Here is a 25,402-nt window from a genome sequence, read left to right on the forward strand (position 1 = left end):
CGGCCCGGCAGATCTTACACATGTTGCTGAGTCCTGAGTCATCAATGACGGAGACCACATCAGCTTTTGGGGCTGCTAAGCCTGTGGAAGTTAAGTTTGTGCCACGTGGTGGTAGGCCCCTGATGGCCACATGAGCTTCGGGTGTCACTAACCCTGTGCATCTGAAGTCCGTGCTAAGGGAGTGGTAGGCCTCTGAAGGCTATACAGATTAGGGTGTGAGTAACCTTCTGCTCAAGTTTTGAAAGACTCTTTATGGTTGAGACACGTGGAGCGTCCGGCATCTAGTCAGCACCGGCAACAAAGGATGTGACGTTGTCGATCTATTATATTTGCGTGGTCACATGGCCTGTGGCGCATGTGCCGGACGGGTGTGGTGTGCGGGTAAAGCTGCCCTCAGGGAGTGGGTGGGAGATGTGGAGAACTAGACCACTGACCTGCACAGGAACTGCGAGTACGCCTGCGACAGGTAGCTATGTGGGGCCATCGTCAGAACGTAATCTGGGTGGTGTGGCGTACGACGGAACAGGGCAGGGATAGCTACAATGGCGCGGACGGCTCATAGTAGTGCATCTGTGAGTGGATGGACGGGCAGCAGCTGTCCCTCTGCGAGCCTGGGTGCGAACTGTTCATAATACACAATACATAAGTATTGAAAAATCATTTTGTGATTCAGTCCGTCAGCTGGCATTTGTCCGAGGTATTTGTGAAAACATATCGGAGTTCTTTCTGTGATAGATACCACTTTGACACTGCCTCTCCCCACATCAGCAAGTAACGCACTCTCTTCCCACATTACCATCATACCCCCAACAACCTTCTTGGACCTGGAAGTGTCCCTGCACGATTGGACAAAGAAGAGTCTTAGACAGGTATAGATTTACATATAAAAAAAAAATTATTTAAAGAAAAGAACAACAAATAAGACTGAAGGGAGTCTGGTGCTGTGGTCGCTGCCACGAAGTTGGGGTGACTGCCATTCGGGATTCAGGATACAGTTACACATGTGGGATCGGCTTCTGTTAAAGAGGGTTAGTGGCACCAGAAGTATTGAGAGTGTATGAGGCTGTGATGATGCTTGGTGTGGACGGGCCGCACTGGGAGCAATGTGTCTTGGCTATATGACTGCGTCATGTGGAATCACAACTCTATCTGAATTGTGAGGCCTGCTGATCGTAGTGTAGGCCAGAGATAGCGGTGAGCAAGGGCCCACAGCCACATGCATACATTGGTGACCTCAACGGCCTGCACAGTGCAGGTTTAGTGGCACCACTTGTCGCCAGCCTTCAATATGAAAATACTCCTCACTAATCAAAGGGAGTGTGGTGGTGTGGTCACTGCCATGAAGTTTTGGGTCACTGCATATGGAAATATGTCTAACTGATCAAAGAGAGTTTGCTGCTCTGGTGGCTGCCATGGACTTGGGGTCACTGCCACTCAGGACACAGTTACACATGTGGGATCGGCTTGTGTTGAACAAGGTTAGTAGCACCACGTGCTGTTGGCCTTGCATATGGAAATATGCCTCACTGATCAGAGGGAGTCTGGTGCTGTGGTCGCTGCCACGGACTTGGGGTGACTGCTATTCAGGAGTCAGGACACAGTTACACATGTGGGACCGGCTTGTGTTAAAGTATGTTAGTGGGACTACGTGTCGCCGGCCTTGCATACGGAAATATGCCTCACTGATCAGAGGGAGTCTGGTGCTGTGTTCGCCGCTACGGACTTGGGGTCACTGCCATTCAGGTCTCAGGATACATTTACACATGTGGGATCGGCTTGTGTTGGACAGTGTTAGTAGGCACCACGTGTCCAAAATTCAAATTGCGAGGTCTGCTGCCCACAGTGTAGACTGCTGAGTGTTCGTTTGTACTTGAAAATAAATTTGGTGATTGTACTAAAGGTATAACTGATATAAAAAAATTTCAAAAGAAAGGATACTAAAAGGATATTATGTAGATTTGAGTAATAGTTACTTGCCTAGTGGATTCTGTAGTTAATGAATGAAGAAACAATTTCCATTGAGAGCGCTAGTGAATGCAGTGTAGGCGTATGACGAAAAGATGAAATAAGTATAGACTACACTGACGAAGTGTTGTAGTTTCTGAGTACAATCTTGTTGTTAGAAATTAGCATTTAAAAATGGAATTGCGAGCTGTCCTGCCTTCAGTGTAGACTGCTATTCCATTTTAGTTTTCATTTGAAGATTAATTTGGTCATTGTAGTAAAGCTATAACTGATATAAAAAAAAGTTCTTGAAGCAAGGATACTAAAAGGATAATATGTAGGGTGTAGGACTGTGATACTTGCCTACTGGAGTCTGTAGTTGCATATGGAAATACCCCTCACTGATCAAAGGGAGTGTGGTGGTACGGAGTTGGGGTCACTGCAATTCAGGACTCAGGACACAGATACACATGTGGGATCAGCTTGTGTTGAACAATTATTGGCACCACGTGTCGCCGCCGTTGCATATGGAAATATGTCTAACTGATCAAAGAGAGTATGCTGCTGTGGTTGCTGCCACGGACTTGGGGTCACTGCCATTCAGGACACAGTTACACATGAGGGATCGGCTTGTGTTAAAGTGGGTTAGTGGGACTACGTGTCGCTGGCCTTGCATATCGAAATATGCCTCCGTGATCGAAGGGAGTGTGGTGCTGTGGTCGCTGCCACGGACTTGGGGTGACTGCCATTCAGGACTCAGGACACAGTTACACATGTGGGATCGACTTGTGTTGAACAGGGTTAGTGGTAGTACGTCTACATTCCTAGTTTGAATTTTATAATGAGTACGTCGGCAATAAATATAAATATAGTTGGGATTTTCACCAGAAACTACTTTAAATTTATTTTTCAAACTTCACAACAGTATTATCTTCCATTTGTTGATTAACACCTAGACATATCCAACTGTTATTTTCTGTCCAATTCTCTTGACTAGCAAAGAAACGTAACTCTATATTATCACAAATTTGTTTTATAACATTTATATTAAAACTCGATTTGATGCCGCAGGAAAACCTAGACTAATCCAGATGGTTCCTGTTGACTTTGAATATAAACTTGCAGATGTCTATCAATCCGAACGTTGGTAGGATCCAATATCTCGATGTGAAAGTATCTTCAAACTGAAGCTGTACATTTTTTTCCTAAGTGTCTTCTCCTGTGAAATTTCTTCCCAGAGTTGGTAATATATGACGTGACATAGTGGGAAACAGCAATTGAGTTATGTGCATCATATTGTATGTTCATATTTGCATTTCACATCTTCAAAATCTCCGTATTGTAATCATTATTGTACTTCAATGCTTCTGTTCTTTTTAAATTATACGTATTTTTGGGTGATGGTATGTCTCATTGCTGACATAAGACTGTTCACTCTTCCTTTGGAAATTACTGGACGTGGAAAGGGAAATCGACAGTTTGTGTAAAATTTATCTTTTGCATTATCTTTTCGTCGGCAATACTTTCCACATTGATGACTTCGATATGCAAATACGCCACACCAATCAAAGGGAGTCTGGTGCTCTGGTCGCTGGCAAGTTGAGGTCACTGCCATTCAGGACTCAGGGCACAGTTCCACATGTGGGATCGGCTTGTGTTGAAGACGGTTAGTGGTACCATTTGTCGCCGATCGCCCACAGTGTAGGGCAGAGGTAGCGGTGAGCTAGGGTCCACAGCCACGTGCATACGTTGGTGACCCAAACAAACCTTGCATAGTACAGGTTCAGTGGCACCACGTGTTGCCAGTCTTCCATGTGGAAATACCCCTCAGTGATCGAAGGAAGTCTGGTGCTGTGGTCGCTGCCACTGAGGACTCCGGACACAGTTACACATGTGGGATCGGCTTGTGTTGAACAGGGTTAGTTGGCACCACGTGCCGCCGCTCTTCCACAGTGTTGGCCGGAGGCAGCGGTCAGCAAAGACCCACAGGCAGGTGACGTTGACTTGAGCTGCACAGATTGGGAGCATTTGGTCTTCTTAACGCATTATAGTCTCTTACACAATTTGCATCGCTACTATTGTTGAATTGTGAACCATGTAACTCCAGTGTAGGGCGGAGGCAGCGGTCAGGATGGGCACACAGCCACATGGCGTTGAATTGAGCTGCACAGTTGGTGGCACCTGGAGTACTCAGCGCGTGCGCACCCTGCAATGAGACGTGGTCCCGGCGGGCCGCACAGGGAGCAATGTGTTTTGTCTAATGAATTCTGCGTTGATAAGGCCACGTGGCGATGACTTATGGTGCAGTGAGCTAGTAGTACCTGAAGCACACAGCGTGTGTGCACCCTGCGATGATGCGTGGTCTGGGTGGGTCGCACTGGGAGCAACGTGTCTTGCGAACTGGACTGCGATATCTGCAGTCGCCCCTACATTTGAATTGTGAGCCGTGCTGTCCGTAGTGTAGATCGAAGGCAGTAGTCGGTACAAACATAAGTCTGCGGTGCTGTGCCGCTGGGTTCGCAGGGGCCCTGTGTCGAGGAGGCCCGTGGTTATGGCAGCTGCCACATGCCAGGGTGAGGGCTGCCGTTCTGACAGACTCGTTGGTCTTCCCACAAGTGAACCACACCTAGGGCCTGGTCTGTTTATTCATACTCCTACGCTGGAGTGGCGTACGTTCGAGCAGCCCACTCCGTTTCCGCTTCCAGGGGGGGACAACACAGCTACATGACCAAGATCTTCCCCACTGCCTGAGGTAACATGGGTGCGTCCACTGTGCACTACACTACAAGTATCAATAGTATATCTCCACATGGAGAGGTTTGTGCTTTGCATAGTGAGGTCTGTGCAGCACATGAGCGTTACACGTGGCATTGTGTGCTTTATCAGTGATGGGTGACTTGCCTCCTTCATATATAGTTAGTTGCTCATCTCCCAACATTCAGCTATTGTGTGGCTGATGGGCATGGCGTTTTGGGAAGGTCCCTTCTGTTTTGTGCTGCCTCGGTGGTAGTAGGAGGGGTGGTCCGTGGGGGAGGTTCTGGTGGTGGTGGGGCTGGGTGTTGTGGCGTTGTTGGGTGTCGAAGCTGCATGATCAGTAGCTGTATCACATGTTGGTCTCTAGATGTGGCTGTGAGTTGAGTCGAAATAACGGAGTAGATAGTCGACCTCTTTACACCAGTTAAAGGTTGATGTTAATTTGTTACTGCTAACTCGGCTTATCGGCTGCTTTTTGGTTCGCATTGCAGATTTGGCTGGTCGTTGAAAATATGGGGAAGTGGTGTTTTCGTGGTTTTTTTGCACGGGAACGCCTACTGTGCATTTCATTAGCGTTAGATGTGGCTCTTGTTTGTGGCTATTTTGTTGGTGTAAGGTACTGATGGAAGAGTGGTGAGATTTGCAGTTTTCACCAAGTTGAGAATGGGATGATAATTCAAAAACACAGAAAAAAAGATAGGTTTAATGAACGTTATAAATAGAAATTACCATTTAAAAAACCTTTGAAATTCACTGAAAAAACCATAGGTTTCAGGCACGTTATAGTTAGAAATTAGCATTTAAAAAACCTTTGAAATTCACTGAAAAAAACATAGGTTTCAGGGGTGTTATAGTTAGCTGGACATTTCACTCATACAAAACCATTGAAATTCCCCCGTTATAGTTAGTTCAGCTAACTATAACTAACGCCCCGCAATGCACTGCTGATGACGTCACATATTACATCACTCATGACATGGTCAGTGACATCACTGATGACATCACTGATGACATCTCAAATGACATCACTGATGACATCATCCATGTGATAATTTGATGCATCGTCTCACACCCTAATTTAACCTTTGATACACCCACTCTAAATTACAGATTGCCATTCTCAAAACCATAGACACTCCAACACCAATAACTACATACCCACTCACTGATTCTTAGGTCTACACACCCATCCACTCACTCACCCGTACAGTCACTCAAACTTATGGTCACTCAGTACAGGACTATCATATGCACTCATACACCTATATAGACACTCACACACCACCACTGATCCATAGAGATACTCACACACCTACTCAGTCATGCAAATAATTAATCACACTATTTACTCACCTATAGTTATACACACACCAGCTCAATTACTCATACAAATACTTGCACATTGTTACGCTCTTATACAATTATTGATACAAGCACACACTCATCCATACAGCCACTCTCACAATCACACACTCTCACTTATAGCCATTTATGTACTCCAACACACATATATACTGTCTTTCACATATGTAGCTACTCACAGATGTACCACTGAAATATACATTCACTCACTAACACAACCATACACACACTCACCCACCCATACAGTCCATCACAGACGCACTCTTGAAACCATGCACCCAGTGAATCACCCACTCACACATCTATGCACAGAGTCACACACACCCCACCCACACAAATACTCATGCACCCATACAGATACTCAGACAACCAATATATAACCCATATAGACACTCATGTAGCTATTTGCAAACCTATGCAGCCGCTTACACACCAACAGACAGACGGATACAGACATTCACACAGTTTAGTCACTAACCCATGCATTCAGTAAGATACGTTTAATCACTCACTTATAGTCAGTCACGCACCTACAAAATCATCCATTCACACACTTATACACCCATTCATTCTTCAATATGCCTTTCCCTATATATAATAAACATATTTAAACTTTACAGAAACACACAGTCACTGGATGATGTCATCAGTGATGACATCAGTGATGTCACTGACCATGTCATGAGTGATGTAATATGTGACGTCATCAGCAGTGCATTACGGGGGCGCGAGTTATAGTTAGCTGAACTAACTATAACAGGGGAATTTCAATGGTTTTGTACGAGTGAAATGTCCAGCTAACTATAACATCCCTGAAACCTATGATTTTTCTGTGAATATATATATATATATATATATATATATATATATATATATATATATATATATAATATCAAAATCCTGTCGTGCCTGGGATCCCCCAAGAAACAGGTATATATATATATATATATATATATATATATATATTATCTACTGGCGGTCGCCAGTAGATAGTTATAGTTAGGACCGTGTTTCCATAGGAAATCTCGAAATTCTATTTTGAATAACTTTGGCGCCGGTTGACGAATCCTCGCGAAAGTTTCAAAACTAATGGGGCGCTCCGTTCAGCTCCTACCCTGAAAGTCTCGGGGTGATTCGTCAAGCGGGGGCCGAGAAAAAAGGGGGGGTCCCAAAACACGTTTTCCCCATGCATTTTTCCATAGGACCTTTAGTCGCAGCTACAGCCCGAACGGCTGAACAGAATTACTTGAAATTTGGCAGAGAGGTAGCCATAAGGTCAAGGAAGTGCCTTATGCAGGTCTGGTGTAAATCTGTTCAGTATTTCCGGAGAAAATAGCATTTAAAAGCATATATATATCTATACGCGCGCAGGGTGCGCGCACCGTGCGAGCACCCTAACGTGCGCGAGCGTAATTCTGATTGGTGGTTACATGTTAGTCAACGTTCGAATCGGTCGAAATCAGGAAGTGTCGGCCGCCATTTTGTTTGTTTTCAGTGCGAGAGTGAAAAAGGAAGGTGGCGAACGTGAAAAGGGGGCAGGGTAGAGAGTTCCTGACCCCCTAGCCTTTGTCAGGGGGTCCCTGAAGGACCCCGAAGGCAAAAAAAATGTTTTATTTTTTTTAAAATCGCAGGGGTGCGCGCACAGTGCGCGCACCCTGAAAACCCCCCCCCAAAAAATAATAATAAAAAAAAAAAATCGCAGGGTGAAAACAAAAAAACAAAAAATAATAATTTTTAATACGTAGTTTATTGTAAAATAAATATATAAAAAAATAATTATACATAAATAAATTAGCATTTAAAAAAACGTACAAATTCACTGAAAAAACCATAGGTTTCACACACGTTATAGTTAGGAATTAGCATTTAAAAAACCTTGCAAATTCACTTAAAAAACCATAGGTTTCACACATGTTATAGTTAGGTGGATATTTCACTCGTAAAAAACCAATGAAATTCCCCCGTTATAGTTAGTTTAGATAACTATAACTCGCGCGACCGCCACTCTATCACAAGGATGATGTCATCAGTGATGTCATGAGTGATGCCACTGACCATGTCATGAGTGTTGTAATATGTGACGTCATGTGCAGTGGATTGCGGGCGCGCGAGTTATAGTTATCTGAACTAACTATAACGGGGGAATTTCATTGGTTTTTTACGAGTGAAATATCCACCTAACTATAACATGTGTGAAACCTATGGTTTTTTAAGTGAATATATATATATATATATATATATATATAGACCCATAAATATACATACGCACACACACAGGCCAGTTACAACCACTGGGGGTCATTTTTTTAAATATATTTTCTTTTTAACATTAGTTACCTGTCATCCTTAACTAATCTTTCACTAATCAAAAAGTTCTTTCCTCTGGTCAATGGACCATTAGTTGAACTAGTTGATGGTGAAATTACATAAGCAAAACTTTTTTCTATATTGAAATGACCACAGACTCAGGAAAATTTTAAATGCTCTATCTAAATTAAATTCTTGTGAGCCAAACACAAAGTACAGTATGGTCTCCATCACCCAAAGAAGGAAAAATTAAAGTAGTACGATTTAAAATGACGATACTCAGAAAATAGAGGATAGAGAGAGAAGTACAATTGCAAATACTCCGAATTATAGTTACCTGAAATGGTGTGAAAACCAACTCCTTCGCCAAGGAGCAGGAACGGGTCCCCCGGGGAAAGGGCCAGGAGACAAAGGCTTCAGGATTCAGGACAGATTTCAGGACAGGATTCAGGACAGGATAAGGTGACCTCTTCTAGATCCGAAGCCTGCATCGCACCCCTCTTTGGCACTATCTTCCACCTCGATTCTTCCGCGATCTTCTAATTATTTGGCTTATCTCCCTCCTTGATTCTTCCGCAAATCTTCTCATAAATTAATTGGCGTAATTTAACGTCTGTAATACGATTCTCTTTCAGCATTCGCTCGTCACTCCGACAGCATCCCGAGCTCTGCAGCATTCCGGTCTCTCTGTTCTCACTCAGACAGCATCACTGTGTCTCTCTCTCTCTCTCTCCCTCCCTTTCTCTCACTATCTACCTCAATTATACCTTTCTAATGCCATGCACCACCCATTAATGTTTCAATTTCATAGAACTCCTAACTCTGGTTGGACAGGCAAAAGGGGATGATCATCACACCATGTCAGATTTTCAATAATTTCTTTAGTTCATTGTCTAATGATCCCGCCCCTTCATTTTTATTCAAAATCTTTATTCCCACCGGTATTCACAATTTTATCGAACACAAAGTATACATTTCGTATAAATTCTCATCCTTTCACAGGACATTGTGCTGGTTCCCAGGGTATGTTGCTATTTCTTTCATGGATGGCATTCAAGGATTTGCATCGCGGCTTCTGGCTCACTTAGACTACGCATGTGTAACAGTAACATGGGATATGGACTTCGGTCTTTTACAGAGGCCCGAAAACGAACTAATAAGACAAGTCCTTGCTCCATCAGGGGAATCTTTTCAAATGACAAGAAAAGCTATTTCATTCTGCCCGTTTTACTTGGCTGCACAGTGTTTTTACCTGAGAGTGCTTAAGAGGTATCATATTTTTGTCATTCTACTAGCAAAACACAGGGTTCTGCAGGTCAGAAATACGTCCAAAGTGAATTCCTCTCAAAGCAGGCTGTGGAGAGATTTTATCTGGTGGCAGCTTGATAAAAGGTTTGGGAGCATAAGTCTTTTCATCCGTAACTCTGCTGGGAGGAAGGGAAATTTGATTTACGTGGTAAAGGCCACTAAGTCCTTCATAACTGGGATATTCGCTTTCACTTGGGAGTGTGTGGTGGTTTAAACGTGTAGTATAACTAGTGCTGGTGCTGAAAGTCTTGGATATGTTTTTGCCGGGTCATGGCCACAGTGAGGACACATTTGGTCGTGTTTTTGCTGAGCTCTCGAGCTCAGGTCTTTTGTTCCTGGCTGCTTTGGGTCGGTCAGTAGATGTAAACTACAAATAAAAGGGCAGTGGACAAGAAAGCGGGTGGCCTCTAAACAACATCAAAATTGGTTCCAAATAATCGAAGGCTCAACCTCAATACATCAATGTACGAAGCCTCCCTCGGACCCACAACTAACATCCAAGATGGCGCCCCACCTGGGTTGGGCCGGTAAGCAGTTGAAATACAGTATGGTGGCATTGCAGAGCAGTGAGCAGGCCAGAGTATCTTTGATTAAATCACTGAGGGTACTACAGGGAGTAGAGCAGTTGTCAAAGCTTTCAACCTCACCGTAGTGCCTTCCTCCTCTCTGGTCTTGATGTTTGGTGCATAACACATTTTCTAGACTGATACATTTGTTGATCCCCCCAATACAGCACCTCAACACATACACTGGTGCTGGGAGTGAAATGCACCCCCCAAGCCTCAGAGGTAGTCAGAGATTTGAGACGGCCAACTCAATGATAATGCCTCGTAGAAGAGTCCCAACTAGAAACAACCAGGGGCGTGCAACGGCGAGAAAATAACATATACACACCTTAAAGCACAGAAATATATGAATATTAAAGAACTACCAGGGTCTCGCCGACAGTGACTTAAAAACTCTTCCAAGGGTGCTTCTTTGGGCATGACAGATCACATACCACTCATCTTCAGAAAGACAATATGGTAGCCCTGGCAGTGCAAGTGGACATTTATTTTCCCATTTCAAAACTGAAACGTGAAAGGACTGCCCTGAAATAGGACCTCACTAAACCAGTGTCCGAGCTAGATCATACCCTTGAAAAACTGATCACAGAATTGAACAACTTGCGGAGGCAGCAGCGTAGAAGGCTCACCTTAGAGACAAAATGGAAATAAGGATTCAGGAACTGGAGAAACACCACCTGTCATTACTTGATCAAATTGAGGATGTGGACAATGGATCCTGCCATAACAATGTATGTATTAGGGGAATCTCTGATACTGAGCCAGATCTGAAAACTTATGGAAGGGGTCTCTTTAATTCCATGTTGGAGAAACCGAAGGACCATCGTATCGAGCTTGACTGAACCCATCAGTATTGAAATCTTTTCACATAAAGAACAAACTCGGCCCAGGCACACTGACTTGTATCTATTATTTCAATATAAAAGAACATATTTGTGGCAAGGAAAACAGACACTATAGTATACAAAGCCTCTCCGATTTCTCTTTTCAAGACATATCTGCTCTGATGCTGGTAAAACGCCAGTCTCACAGAATATCACCGAGGCAAAAAGATCTCGTGCAGATGGAGTTTCTTTTTAGGTTGATGTTCAATCTCAACGGTAGAGTCACAACTAAAACACCGAGGGAGGATCAGTCTGAATGGCAGAGTCACAACTAAAATGCCCAGGTAGGAAGCGTCAAACATCTTGAACTTGGAAATGGATGAAAGGAACCCAGATGAGACATCAATGGGGACTCCGCTAGAATGGCAGAAACAACAACCAAGAAGAGCAGGAGAACACAAAATAGCGTGAAACAGAAAGCCTCCCAGACTAGCGACGTTGACCAAGACTCTTCATGATGGCCTTGTTCTAGTGAAAGATAACTTTGTGAGTTTAATGACAATGCAATCTGGATTGAGGAATAGACAAAAACTGAATTTATTGTTACAGATCCTGAATCCTCTTTCGGATGGTAGGTGTGAAATTTGAAAGGGGTGTTAAATGGGTAACCTCTACTGTATTTTCTTGAATGGTATACACTAGGTGGCTAAAACTGAAATGTTTTAGGCCGGGATAGCCTTACTATTTTCTTCAATGACTTCTATTTTCTTTCTTTATTCTTATTCTCTCATTTTGTGTTGTCTTTTTGCTCTCTTATTTCATTATTGCGTGCAGTAGATTTCCTTCCTGAACTGTGTTTTTGTTTGGCCTCACTCAGAGAATCCAGAGCTTAGCCCCACTGTTTAAGGGGATAGCCCTTTTGTTCCTACAATTGGAAGAAAAAGTGTTGATAGTTAAATGTATTGTTTGAGTGTAGTTTGTTGCAGTACCCAATATTAATTTGCTTGTCTATGTTACTGAATTTACATCATGGCAGGCGATAAATTGAAGAAGGAGGAACATAGCGTAAGGTGCGGAGATTGATGGACTCAGAGGAGAACCCGTTTATTGGGGGAAACATCAATCTTGAAAGGAGGGGATGTCAAAGAGTAATGCTATCATTTTAGTCTAACACATAAGAAATGAACTCCACAACCCCCACCCATACGCCTTCCCACTCCAAGATAACATTTTTATCACTCAATATCCAGAGATTAAATTCTCTGGTTAAACATAAAGCCAGAGGTTGGTATTATTGCCCTCTGATGCTAAACGTCTCTGCTCCCATTTTTTTCCTGCACAGGTCCACTCTACCTCAAGGTCCAAGGTTAGGGGTGTGGCTATACTACTTTGAGCTAGTGTCCCGCATAGCCTCCATCCCACTCACATGGGAAGGTAGGGTGGTGGTTGGGCAGGAACGTTATATGGTCAGGCATCACCTGCATATATGGCCCAAATGTCAATAAGAAAAGTTTTTAATGACCAATTCTTTTTGTAAATCGCTGCTTTTGGGGAATAAACTGATCATTGGTGGCGATTATAACATGACCGTGGACGCTATTATGAATTTTTGCGTGGTCCAGTGGCATTGCTTGCTCATCCCTCTTGTCTGAGAGCCAAAATCAGAGATCTGAACGTCATAGATTTATTGCGCTCAACCCATGTATCTGAGAGGGATTATTTCTTTAATTCCTATGTACACAAGTTCAGTTCGAGAAGAGATTACTTCTTATCAAACACTTCCAGATTTGGTGGTGTCTTCTGAAATAAGTGCAAAGGTTCTTTCGGATCATGCACGGTTAATGCTGACAATGCAAGCGACTTCTAAGAATTTGATCCCTCTGTGTACGTGGAGACTCAATGATATAGCACTGGAGAGACCCGCTTCTTGGTCAACATTAACGAAGCTTTGGAAAATTATTCATATGAAAACGAGATAGAGGCATGGCTCGATCTGTAATCTGGGGCATGGATAACGACATGTTGAGAGGTGATGTGATCAAACACACCATGACTTTCTTGAGCATGGCCATAGCAAAGAGGTTAGAGCCAGAAACTGAGGTAGCTTGACTAGAGAAAAAATACACGCAGACAGGGTTGATGCATATATATATATATAGAGAGAGATCTTTGGAATATGAGAGGGTAACTGAATGTTCTCCTGATTAAGGATGCAACCCAAAAGATGTTAAATATCAAGCAGCTATATATGGGAAAGGAAAGAAAGTGGACAGGTTGTTAGGTATAAACCACAACAGAAGTATACTAGAAAGTATATTCGAGCAGTGAACGGTTCGGATGGAGCACTTAAGACCCTGGATGGAGACATCTTCATCACTTTCACACGGTTGTTACAATAACCATAAAGCCCCTAGCCCAGATGGGTTTCCTATACCTTTTTAGAAAATGTTTTTTGAGCTACTGGTTACCCCATAAAAATTATATGCATAGGTAGGGTTACACCCACAATGATGGAGTCGACTCTCACCTTTATGCTAAAACCTAAAAATGGCCCTATCAGTTATTGGTCGTAAAGACCCATTGCCTCAATAAATAGTGATCTAAAATTCGTTACTAGAATCCTTACTAATCGGATGCTTGGCTAAAACTGGTATTGCCCTATCGAGCAGGATACATCTGTGATAGACAGGTGGGGGATATATAAGTCTTGCCTTAAACGTGATCGATAAGGTGTCTAAGAAACCAGCACTAGTCCTTCTCTGGCTAGATTCGGCAAAGGTTTTTGATTGATTGAACTGTGGGTTCATACAAAAGAATCTGGACCTAATTTTCCAAAACAATTATGCGGCGCCTTAAGAGGTTTTGCTGCAGCGAGCGGAGTCATTTTAAAAGCACAGGGATGTGTCGTATTAACAACAATATGATGCATCCCTGTGCTTTTCCCTGCACTGGCACACAATTGTCTGCCACGCGGCAGCGCAGGCACCCTTGTGTCATGTTGCAAGGGTGCCTGCATTGCAGGGATGCTCGTTTTTGTGCACGAAGGGACACCTTCATGCACAAAAACAATAATTGATGGCATTTTCCTCTTTCTATGCGTGCTGCAGAATGCAGCAAGTATAGAAAGGGAAAAAAACGAGGCGAAATAAAAGTATTTCTCCTCTTTGTGCCACTCTGACGCCTCCCCTAGAGAGGCGTAGGATTCTGACACATTCCCAGCTTACAAAACTTCGTAAATCTGGAAATGTGTCAGGTTCTATGGATGTTGCTTAGGAACACCCACAACAACACCCATGGAATACCCCTTTCACGCAGAGTAATGCGTGAAAGAGGCCCATAGTTACAAGGCCATGGAAAGTCACTCAGGGTGACTTTACGTGGCCTTGTAAATATGGGGAGGCACACTGCGCCACCGGTGCATCAAACAAAGTGACGCACCGGCGGCGTAAAGGCCTTGTAAATGAGGACCTCTATCCATAAAGTGCCTGACCCTGACTTCCACACAATGATCTGGAGACATTTTAGAAAACCATTGGACGTATTTTTGATGGTCCCAGCTGACAGAAGTCATACCCCTAGCCAGGTGAACAAGACAGGGGTGTCCATGTCGCTATCTATATTGGGGTTAAAAATGGAACCTCTATTTCAAAAAGTAAATTCAATCCCTGAAACCACAGGACCAATAGTAGCAGGGAAACAGATTAAAATGGCACTATTCACTCATGATGTGCTGTGCTTTTTTGACTAACCCCTCCGTTTACCTATTGACAGTGGTGGCTGCCTCTGTACGGGGGTGCTGAGGCAGCATGGGGAGATGGGGAAGGCATCTCTGCCACCGGAAGCACCCAGTCTCCCGGACTCTCCCAGCCAAACAAGACATTGCAGGAGCAGCGTTGTGATTGGTCTGAGCGGCCTGTTTGGCCACTCAGGCAGTACCTGGGATGCTGGACTTGTTCTCCACTGGGCTGTGCAACACAGCCCAGCGGAGAACATGCCAAGTGTGCATGACTGTTTGGCTGGCCCCAGAGGGCTGGCCAAGCTGTCATACGCTCTTAGGGAGGGAGGGTAAACCACTCCTGCTTCCTCTGATGGCGACGAGGCCATCCCCAGCCCGACCTAGCTGGAATCCCACAAAGAAAAATACAATTATAATAACTTCTCGTCCTTATAATTGTATTTTTCTTTTGCACTGCTCAACGAGCAGTGGGGCGACGCTCCTCCACCTTAGCGGCGAAGCCGCCACTGCCTGCTGAAAATCTGGAGGAAATAGAGAGATTCGAGGAGGCTCCATGATTCAAAATGAAACATAGGAAGTCTGTGGCGATGGGTGTGGGACAACACAAGGAAGATGGGAGTGAACAGATAGCCAAATAGCTTGATTTTCAATCGTCCTCAACGGCAGTATACTATATAGGTTAACAATACCACCACAGGGGAATCAGATGTCTGCGGTTGTTGGAATAATGGTCATGGGAGATGGTGCAGGGGTGGATTGAGATCTGAATGAGGGTGAATGGATAGACCCCCGAGCTTATGCTCTTTGTTGTACCTCACTGTGCCAGCTCAATGAACTATGTTGATAAAGGCTGATGCTGGTAGATGTCAATTCCAAAAGTTAAAAAAAGTATTTAAAAGAAAGATATGTCTTTGCTGTGTGGATGGTGGCCCTTACTTCGACAATGTTAACAGTTGCATAACAAGGATGCTGCCCTTCGTGTTGCCTTAGTGCTGGTGGATGCATCACTGTCCAGACAACTCCATCCATTCCAGCCTTGTAGCCTGTCTGGGAAGTTCTAGGGATCTAGGTCTGTTTTCTGCCATGCTGAGACAAAAGTGTGACCAGAAAAAGCATGGCTACCTTGGCATCTCTCCTCCCACACATGCTTCGCCGGAGTCTTTTCTCTCTTTCTCATTCTCTGTCTCTTCCGCTGTCTGTCTGTACCTCTATCTCCATCTCTTGATCCATTCTGTTGTTTTACAACCATAAAAAAGAACACTGATGGACTGCATGAAGCTGAAGATCTAATGTGTGAACTATTCCTCGGAAAACACAAAACAGCCAGTGCAAGCGTGACGCCCGAGCCTTGTCCAAGTGATGGCTGACGGGCTTTCTCATACATTGTAGGCCTCTGGCACATCTTTCTGAACAGTCAACACATTTGATTAACCTTATCAGCTTTAAAGACCTTTATCAGTCCCCTTTGCTATCAGGATGCTTCACTGTTTGTTTCATAAGGACATGTATAGTTGCAGCTGATAATGATTCTACACAATCCATAATATCTTCTCTGAATCTGCCAAGGGCATGAGCTTGTGAAAGTTCTTATTACCCAATCACACACATTACTGTAGATACTTGTTTTCTTAAATGATTAGATTACTACTGTCCCTAGAGCCGGGGTCAACCTTCTCAAAGGATCTGCGGCTAACTACAAAATGAAAACATATTTTCAGATTAATTAAGTATATATAGACATAAAAAAGCGAAATGTAAAATTTAAATTGTAAAATGTTGTGTAAAGGTGAAGGAATTTGAAATTGGAGGCAAACATTAAGTTGGAATCATTAGCTTGATCTGTGGGAGCAGAGCAAGTTCAGCAAATAGAATCTAGTATGGAAGACTTGTGGCCTCCACAGAAGCACGGCATGAGCATGGATTAGGAACAAACAGACAAAGTTATATGCAAATATCTAGACATTTTAAAAATAAAATAACATTTTGAAAAGCGCCAACCTTCACATTAAAATCCAGATGTTTTTGTATATTGTTAGTTTGTGAATTAAAATAGAATATTTCATAATTTGTGTATTTATTTGATGCATTATTCTTCCTGTAGTTTTTTGTAGTGTTTTGAAGTAATTGCTTAAGCCAGGGTCCATGGATTTTAGTGCAGATTCAGTGGGGGTCCACAGAAGTTGAAGAACCGCTGTCCTAGAGCTTCTGCCAACACTCATTGGGTATCATACATTTCACCAACTAAGAGCACATGCCAGTTAATTCTTAAGGTTATAAATGTCAGCATTCTTCTTATGAAGAGGCAATCAAATCCTAGATTTCAGTAGTGTATTTGATATTTTGTTATATATCCATCAAGATAGATCCACACGGTGAGTCATAATTCAACATTAGCCAATGCATGTAACTTTGTTATGGCCGACATGTGTTTTACTCCTGGTAAGTGGGTTATTGAGCTTTCTCAAGGTGTTCATTGAGATCCTCGATTTGTTTTGCTATATTCAAAACGAAGTCACCTTCAATGTAGGTTCAAGTTCACATAAGTTCTCCAGAGCCTCAATGACCGATCCTAGCAACATTTCTTAAGAAGGAATGGTGAAGAGGCAAAAGTCAGAAAAAAGGCAGCAAACAATTTACGAAGATTGGTCTTATCCATTGCTAAACCTCTTTTAAAAAGAACCTCTAACTCCTGTCTGCTTTATTATGCTTTGGATTACAGTATGGGCTTTTGTGGGACAGTCTCTCTCCTAATCAAAAAAGCGTAGTTAATGTACTTTGTTTGTAATGTGTTAATCTCAACAATGACTTACTTTTTGTAATTGTGGCTCCATGTATTGCCATGCATAGCTTGGTAATGTTTATTTGGGCTTCACAAAGAGATTGCTACCTATGGGCTTACAGTACCCTGAGAAAATTGTTTTTAGTGAGACATTTATTTCTAGTCACACTCTTTGTAATTCATTTAGACGGGTGCTGGGCAAAGAGATGCTAGTACAAGTAGGGAACAAAGGTTAACTTCCTTTCTGATGATGTTTGAGTTCTGTCTCCTTGCACAGTGAAAAGAAGTTTCTCTCTTTATCATTATTTATCATATGGTTCTTTCATCAGCACATAATTCTTTGTAAGTGAAACAATTTACTTAAACTGCAATTCATTTCTCTAGGGACAATATGCCTGAAAATCCCAGCAGTTTCTATGGTAAGAACTATAGGCCTCATTTTGATGTTGGGCGGACCGCCACTGACAGGCTGTCGGTGGCTGTCCACCTGACAGACAGGCCATCGGTCACACCACCGCATTTTGATGCATGCGGTGGGACCGTAGACGTGGACCACAGAGGTCGGAGGTAACGACTGCTGCCTCCAAAAGGATCCGAGATCCCATCGGGGCAGCGGTTGGAATCCTATCTCTGCAATGGAAGTGGTGCCTGCGCAGGCACCTCCGTAGGGATTAGGATGTACCTTTCTGACTGCCTTTTCATGACGGTCACCTTGCCATGCAAACGCAGGCGGGAATGGACACTGGGTGCCCCAAACAGGGCCCCCGTGGGCCACTGCTAAGTGGCCCTTGGAGAACATGTAATGCCCCCCCGCCAAAGTGCTTTTGTTCTACTGCGGCTTGTGCTGCCCCCCTTTTCCTGGGCCGCAGCACAAGCCGCAGTAGAAAAAAGCACTTTCCGACCACCGTGCTGGTGGTCTCATCATAATAGGGCGGTGGAACTGCCAACTCATTTGTAGATGGTCTCCTGCTTGATACTACAGTGGTGGGCCATCCAACCAACCGCCATTGTAAGTAGGGCCTTCGTTCTGACACAACAAGGTATCTTTGGTGCTTTTATGGTCCACAGGCTACAATCTCCTGCGGGGCAACACATCTCTGTAGCTACTGTTTGCAGATTGATTTGTGCAGTTGTCAAATTTTTACCATATGCACTTTATCTAGTTAATCATGGGTGCATCTGCCATATTAGGCTGTTTCGGACACTCAAAAGAGTCATTCCATTCAGCAATGCTGTCTTTAGAAAACCCTTCCAATCGTATGCCTTTCTCAAAAAGAATATGCTAGAATTACAAACCTTCGAGGCAAAACATTTAATCATGGTTGGTAAAACAGATAACAATGTTGTCTAGGAAACAGTCTGCATGGCTCAGGCAATGGGTATCCAACCACCCAGGTCACTGAAAAAACAGCAAAGTCTGTTGGTACACTAATCCATACACATTGCATACTTGACCAGACCGTAAGCTGGATCAAACTCATTTCACTTAAACATTAAGCAACACAGATCTTTACTAAAGTAGACTCTTAACACAACCCAACTAACCATACATAACCAAACAACCACAAACATCTAGTTTAAGGGAATACCAGAAACGTAAGAATGGGGCACCTACATTGAAAGAGCTTTGATGCCATACTAATGTTGTAAGGTGCTACAGAAAATGCGATAAGGAAACATAAAAAACATAACATAACATTATCTTATCTCTTTGAAACAGGTAACAAATGCTACCAAAATCCACCAAGAAGGCTACTGCTCCATCTACGATGAATGTGGGAGGAACCCAGAGATCTCAAACAGTCTGATTACCCCCATTGTACCCTGCATCTCTAACACCCCTGCAAGAAGGATCGAGGGGTTCCACCTAAACAAGTTGATGGCCGTCTGCCCCATGCTCTATGTCAACAACAGTGACACGCGTGCTTGCTGTTCATACAAGCAACTGGAGAGCATTGCGAGGAGCTTTGAACTGTCCAAGGTCATCCTCAGCAGATGCCCATCCTGTGCTGAGAACTTTGCCAACATTTATTGCCAGAATACCTGCAGTCCAAACCAGAGCCTTTTCATCAATGTCACTAGGACTTTCCAAAGCAACAGTACAGGCACACCTACCGAAGCAGCTCTGAGTTACGAGTGCTATTACAAGAAGGCCTTTGCTGAGGAATCTTTTAACTCCTGTAAAAATGTGCGGTTGCCAGCTACCGGTGGGTATGCCATTGCAGCTATGTGTGGCAAGTATGGTTCAAAATTCTGCAACAGCCAAAGATGGCTTGATTTTCAAGGAGACACAAGCAATGGACTGGCCCCACTAGATATTGACTTTAAATTGATAGAAGGCAACACCCCTATTGATGGAGGTATTATTCCACATTACAGTAAGGTTTGGAAGTGCAATGAGAGTGCCAGCGTTGACGGAAATCCGTGTTCATGCCAGGACTGTATAGAGACCTGTCCAAAAATTTCACCGCCACCTGACGAAGCCAAGCCTTTTACAATTGGCACCAAGGACGGGGTCCTTGTGATCTGCCTAATTGTGTTCTTTTTGCTGACAGTCATCTTCCTGGGGTTTCTGTTTGGAAGATGCATCTACAGGTGCAAACAGCCGAAGGAGAAAGAAACTAAGTTGCCGCAGGTCAGGAAGGAGGACATCACATGTTCTGAAAAGCTGAGCCTGAGCACTGATAAGTTTTTGGGCAAGATCTTCAGGAAATGGGGGACGATGGTCGCGTCCCACCCTAAGACTATTATCGTTATATCTTGTGTTTTTGTGGTTGCCCTCTCATTTGGGCTGATTTTCATTGAGTTGACCACAGACCCCGTGGAGCTTTGGTCAGCACCAAACAGTAGAGCTCGACTTGAGAAAGACTTCCATGATGCCAACTTTGGACCCTTCTTTCGGACAAACCAGATCATCATTACAGTGGCCAACCAGTCCACTGACCAGTACAATTCCCTCTTCTTTGGCCAACAGAACTTCAGCAGCATCTTGTCTAAGGACATCTTGCTTGAGCTGCTAGACCTGCAGACAAGACTTCAGAAAATTACGGTCTGGTCCAGCAAACACAATAGGAGTATAGCGCTGAAAGATGTCTGCTACGCCCCCCTGAACCCTACGAACCCCAGCAGTACAGACTGCTGTGTGAACAGCCTCATGCAGTATTTCCAGAACAACAAGACTAGGTTTGAGCTTGTTGTGCAACAAACAATGTCAGGTCAGACAGGCACCGTGGACTGGAGGGACCATTTCCTGTACTGCGTCAAGTGAGTAATGTTCCATTTTGTATTAAATAGAAATTGTATTGAACTCAAAATAAATAACAAGAAATACTATAAATTGTAGACCAAAATGTAGATAAATTGTTTGATAACAAGCGTATAACTTTTTGAGTTCAAGATTAAGTTGTCAAATCTGAGGTGTGCCCTACTTTGGGGCTGATAACAAGAATCAAATTTGGGAACCTAATCCTCTGGTGTTTAGAACAAAATAGGGAAACCATAACCCCCTCACCCCTTTGCACGTTTTGAGTGTTACACTTTGAACATGGTATTATGTTATGTTACCTTTCTTTGCATAACTCACTTCTGACACTGTCCTGAACATATTAGACTCTATGGACCTTCCTGAAAATGCTTTCTAAGTTGATGTTATCTTTTTAGAAGACATCATTGTTGTTGATCATTCTTTTTATTTCATTTCAGTTAAACACAAAAAACAGAACACAGTCACAGTAAAGGACCCATTGATTCACATAAATCATTACAGAGCATTATCCCTTTGTGAGTTTGTCTCTACCCCACCCATGTGCCATTTGTAATTCAAAATTGATCCCACCATACATCTAATAATAATAATAATAATCTGAGTTTATAGAGCGCACGGCTACCTCAGCAGAGGTGTCCCGGCACTGAGTTGCAGATTCACTGTGGGGTTAACCAGCGGGTTGAACTAAGGCAAGCTGAAAAGCCTGATTTTTAAGGCCTTCCTAAAGGCCTGTTCTGGCTCCATCATGCGTAGATGGTGGGGCATTGTGTTCCAGAGTTCTGAGTTTTCACCGCGAACGCTCTACCCCCTTATCCTGGCTTTACTGAAGCGGGGAATCCTAAGTAGTCTTAGGTGGTTTGATCTCAGGGCCCGGTCTTGTTGGTATCTTTACAATCTCTGCCTCAGATAGCCGGGACCCTGATCTCTGGTGGCCCTATAGGCCAAGGTGAGCACCTTGACCTCGATCCTCCTGCTAACCGGAAGCCAATGGAGGTGCCCAAAGTGTGGGAAAATATGATGACGAAATGGCACTTTCCAAATTAATCTGGCTTCTGCATTTTGAGTCATTTCCAAACTGCGAACCAGGTAAGCTGGCAGCCCCAGGTAGAGGCCCTTAGAATAGTCCAGCTGGGAAGTTACCAGGGCATGGACCGAAATTTTCCTGCAGCCCTCCGGCAGGAAGTGAAGAACGTTTATCAATGCTCTTAGCTTTCCAAAAGCATAGAGAGGAGACACGGTGCACCTGGGTCTTACAAGAGAGGTCGTTGTCAAATTTGAACCCCAGATTTCTGACTGAATCCACTGGGTTAGGTGGTGGGTTCAGCTCTGAGGGCCACCACAGATGAGATGGTGGTGGTGCCGCTTCTCTGAAAAATAGGACCTCAGTTTTCTTAGTGTTTAACTTTAAGCAATTCTCCATCATCCAGACCAAGATATTATTCAGGCATTGCTTAAAATTGAGAAAGGCAGCCTCCGAGTGTTCTTTAAAGGAAAACACCAGTTGAGTGTCATCAGCATAGGAGACTACGCTCACACCCCAAGTCTCAACCAAGGTTGCCAGGGGAGCCAGGTTTTCATTGAAAAGAAATGGGCTAAGCACTGAACCCGGAGGTACACCACAGATTTTCTGGGTGGAGATGTAGGGGCGTAAGAATACCTGCTGTGAGCGGTTCCCCATGAATGATTGGAGCCAGGCCAAAGCAGTACCCTGCACTACTACCTGTCTCAGTCTCTCCAAAAGAGTCGGGTGGGACACAGTGTGGAAAGCTGCGGACAGGTCAAGCAACACCAGCATAGCTGATGCACCTTGGTCGACAGATTCGCGAGTGGTTTCAGAGACTTCAAGAAGTGCAGTCTCCATACTGTACCCAGCTCTAAAACCCATTTGTGAGTCATGGAAGCAGTCATTAGATTTGAGGAATTCGGCCAGTTGCTTCTGGACTTCCTTTTCCAGGATTTTCGCTGGGGCTGGCAACAGAGAGATAGGCCTGAAATTCTTGTGCTCCGCAGGATCTGCATCAGGCTTCTTAAGCAGAGGCAACAGGAATGCTTGTTTCTAGGAGGCTGGGTAGAAGCCAGATGTCAGGGAGGAGTTCCAGATTTGGTTCAAGAGCGGAATAAGCCATGGGGCCATTAGTTTAAAAAACCGAGCCAGGCACGGATCTCCAGGGGAGCCCGACTTACACTTGTACAGTTCTTTGAGTGACACCTCAAGTGGCACCAGGCGAAAGTCAGACCAAGTGCCAGGAGGGCCAGGGGTAAGAGAGGGTAAATGAGAGGGCGGGGAGGTTGATATAGGGAAGGCAGAGTAAATCAATTGTATTTTCTCCTAAAAATAGTCAGACAGGTCAGCACAGAGGGTATGAGATGGCACAACTATGCTGTCCAGAGCCATGGGATTAATTACATTTTGGACTATTTTAAGCATCTCTCTGGCCAAATTATCAGATTGTATAATCTGGATCGAAAAATATTCCCTCATAGTACTATGCTTGAGCCTATGAATTTTTTTTAATTCCTCTTTGTAGAGTCCTTTAGCCGTCGGACCGTATGATTTACGCCAACAGCATTCTAATTTCTTGCAACGGCTTTTCTCTGTATGTAATTCTGAGGAAAGCCAGGGGGTAGAGGGTTTCCTTCCTACGTGCGCCACCATTCTTAGTGTGGCAACACTGTCCAAAGCGGAGGTAACCCAGCAATTAAAGCTGAATACATTGCTATTGGGATCACCTGTTAGCTGGGGGAGAGTATTAAGGAGCACAGGTCCCATAGCTTCTGGGGTGACTCAATTTCCGTTTCTCCGCCTATTGGTGATCGGCCGGAGATCGGGCTATTTGAATTCAAGATGAAGATTGAACGGCACCAAAAAATGGTCCGTCCAGGTCAGGCGTACAGGTGCCTCCACTGTGAGGTTAGGTTTATTAGAAAAAATAAAGTCAAGCATATGGCCCGCCATATGCATAGGGGAGATCACCAATTGCATGAGATTTAAGCCCTCTACAGTTTCTACCAGCAATAATGCCTGGGAACATTGTATCATCCACATGGACATTGAAATCACCTAGTACAATAAAATTGTCATACTTCAGAGAAAATAGAGCAATATTCTCACAGAGATCTACCAGGTGGCAAGGGGGACTGTCAGGAGGCCTATACACAAACATCCCGGCCACCGAAGAGGAGGGTGAGATTCTGACTCAGAAGGTCAGGGCCTCATGCACCCAGTGTGCTCTATTCTCCTAGTAAAGATCTTCCAGCCCTCCCTCAGAATAACAGCCACACTCCCTCCCATCTTGTTGTCCCCTCGACTGGCGCATGATATCCGAAAGCCGCCAAGAACGACCAGCATCAAGTTGGGGTTTATGCCCTCCCTCAGCCAGGTTTCTGTGAGAAACATAAGATCCCAGGAGTTTGACTCCAGGGAAAGACAAATATCCTCAGCATGTTTGGGTAGGGATCTAGAGTTGATCTGACAGGCCCTAATATTGGTACTATTGGCCAGGGGTGGGCACCACTGGGGGGTTAGCATGATATTATTGCCACTCACCCCACCTCCGTTAACCACCAGTTTAACGAGGTATGTGCTGCAGCAGTGATCAGAGTCGACTGTCCCCAGGTCTATCTTGGCCTTTATCAAGCAGGTCGCTTTGTCCATATTAAGCAGCTGCTCTCTGGACCAAACAATGCGGGCCAGATTAGAAATTCGGGCAGCATGGCTGGTGCAGGCCGCGGTCCAGCCGCAGAAGGGTGCAGACGGGCTTGCCCCTCGTGTGCCTTTGGTGCACCAGCGGCACGCCCGCTGCATTTGTCCACGTCTCGGCTCCCATTAAATAGGGGTTTGAGGCCGGTTGGTCGACAACTAGACCGCTGACCCATGATGGCGCTCAAAAATGTCCCAACTGGGACCACTGAAAATGGCCGCACCCAAAGTGGCAGACAGGCGAGCTAAGAGCCCCTCTTCACTAGCGTTACCAAGGTGATGGGTTAGTGCAAATGTAATTTAGAATGAGGCGAGGAATGTGAAGTAAGAAGTCAGTACTCCTGCCCCTGCAACACGCAGCAGGGCAGGAGTCACATTCACACCCTAGTGAAGTTTCCCCCTGTAATGAAACATTAGAGAATTGTCAAGATTTTTTTAAAGCAGATTCCACAGCAAAATAAAAAAACAAATCACATAGGTAGAGAACAGGAGAATAAAAATTACCCCACTATATAAATATCACAATACATACCATGTTTTGTGATATTTATATATACATAGCCACACCCATTGAAAGCATTTTTTCCAACTGCGGTGCAAATGTCCATATCCTTGAACAATAATCCAATTGTATGGGGTTCAGCACCCATCCCATGTCTGCCAATCTCTCGCTTTACCACCAACAAACTAGTTGCCACTTGGTGCCGAGTCCTGGAGCGTCTGCCCCCTCACTTTAAATGTTCAAAATAGCCACTTTGCAGATAGGTTCCAAAGCAAACTCTATTGATTCACGTTTTATAAATCTTCAACCAATAGTGAATGATCACTGGGCAAGCCATACCATGAGAAAGAATTCA

General features: G+C 44.1%; 1 protein-coding gene across 1 annotated transcript in view; it reads left to right on the plus strand.

Annotated features, from left to right (window-relative positions):
- The window catches only part of NPC1L1 (NPC1 like intracellular cholesterol transporter 1), a 163,615-nt gene that overhangs the window by 34,463 nt on the left and 103,750 nt on the right, over positions 1 to 25,402 (plus strand). The window contains 1 exon segment of the mRNA XM_085636098.1: positions 19,301 to 20,844. Within this exon segment, the coding sequence (XP_085492224.1) occupies positions 19,301 to 20,844 (1,544 nt within the window).

This window comes from Triturus cristatus, chromosome 11 (genome assembly GCF_964204655.1).
Source record: "Triturus cristatus chromosome 11, aTriCri1.1, whole genome shotgun sequence".
NCBI classification, from domain to species: Eukaryota; Metazoa; Chordata; class Amphibia; order Caudata; family Salamandridae; genus Triturus; species Triturus cristatus.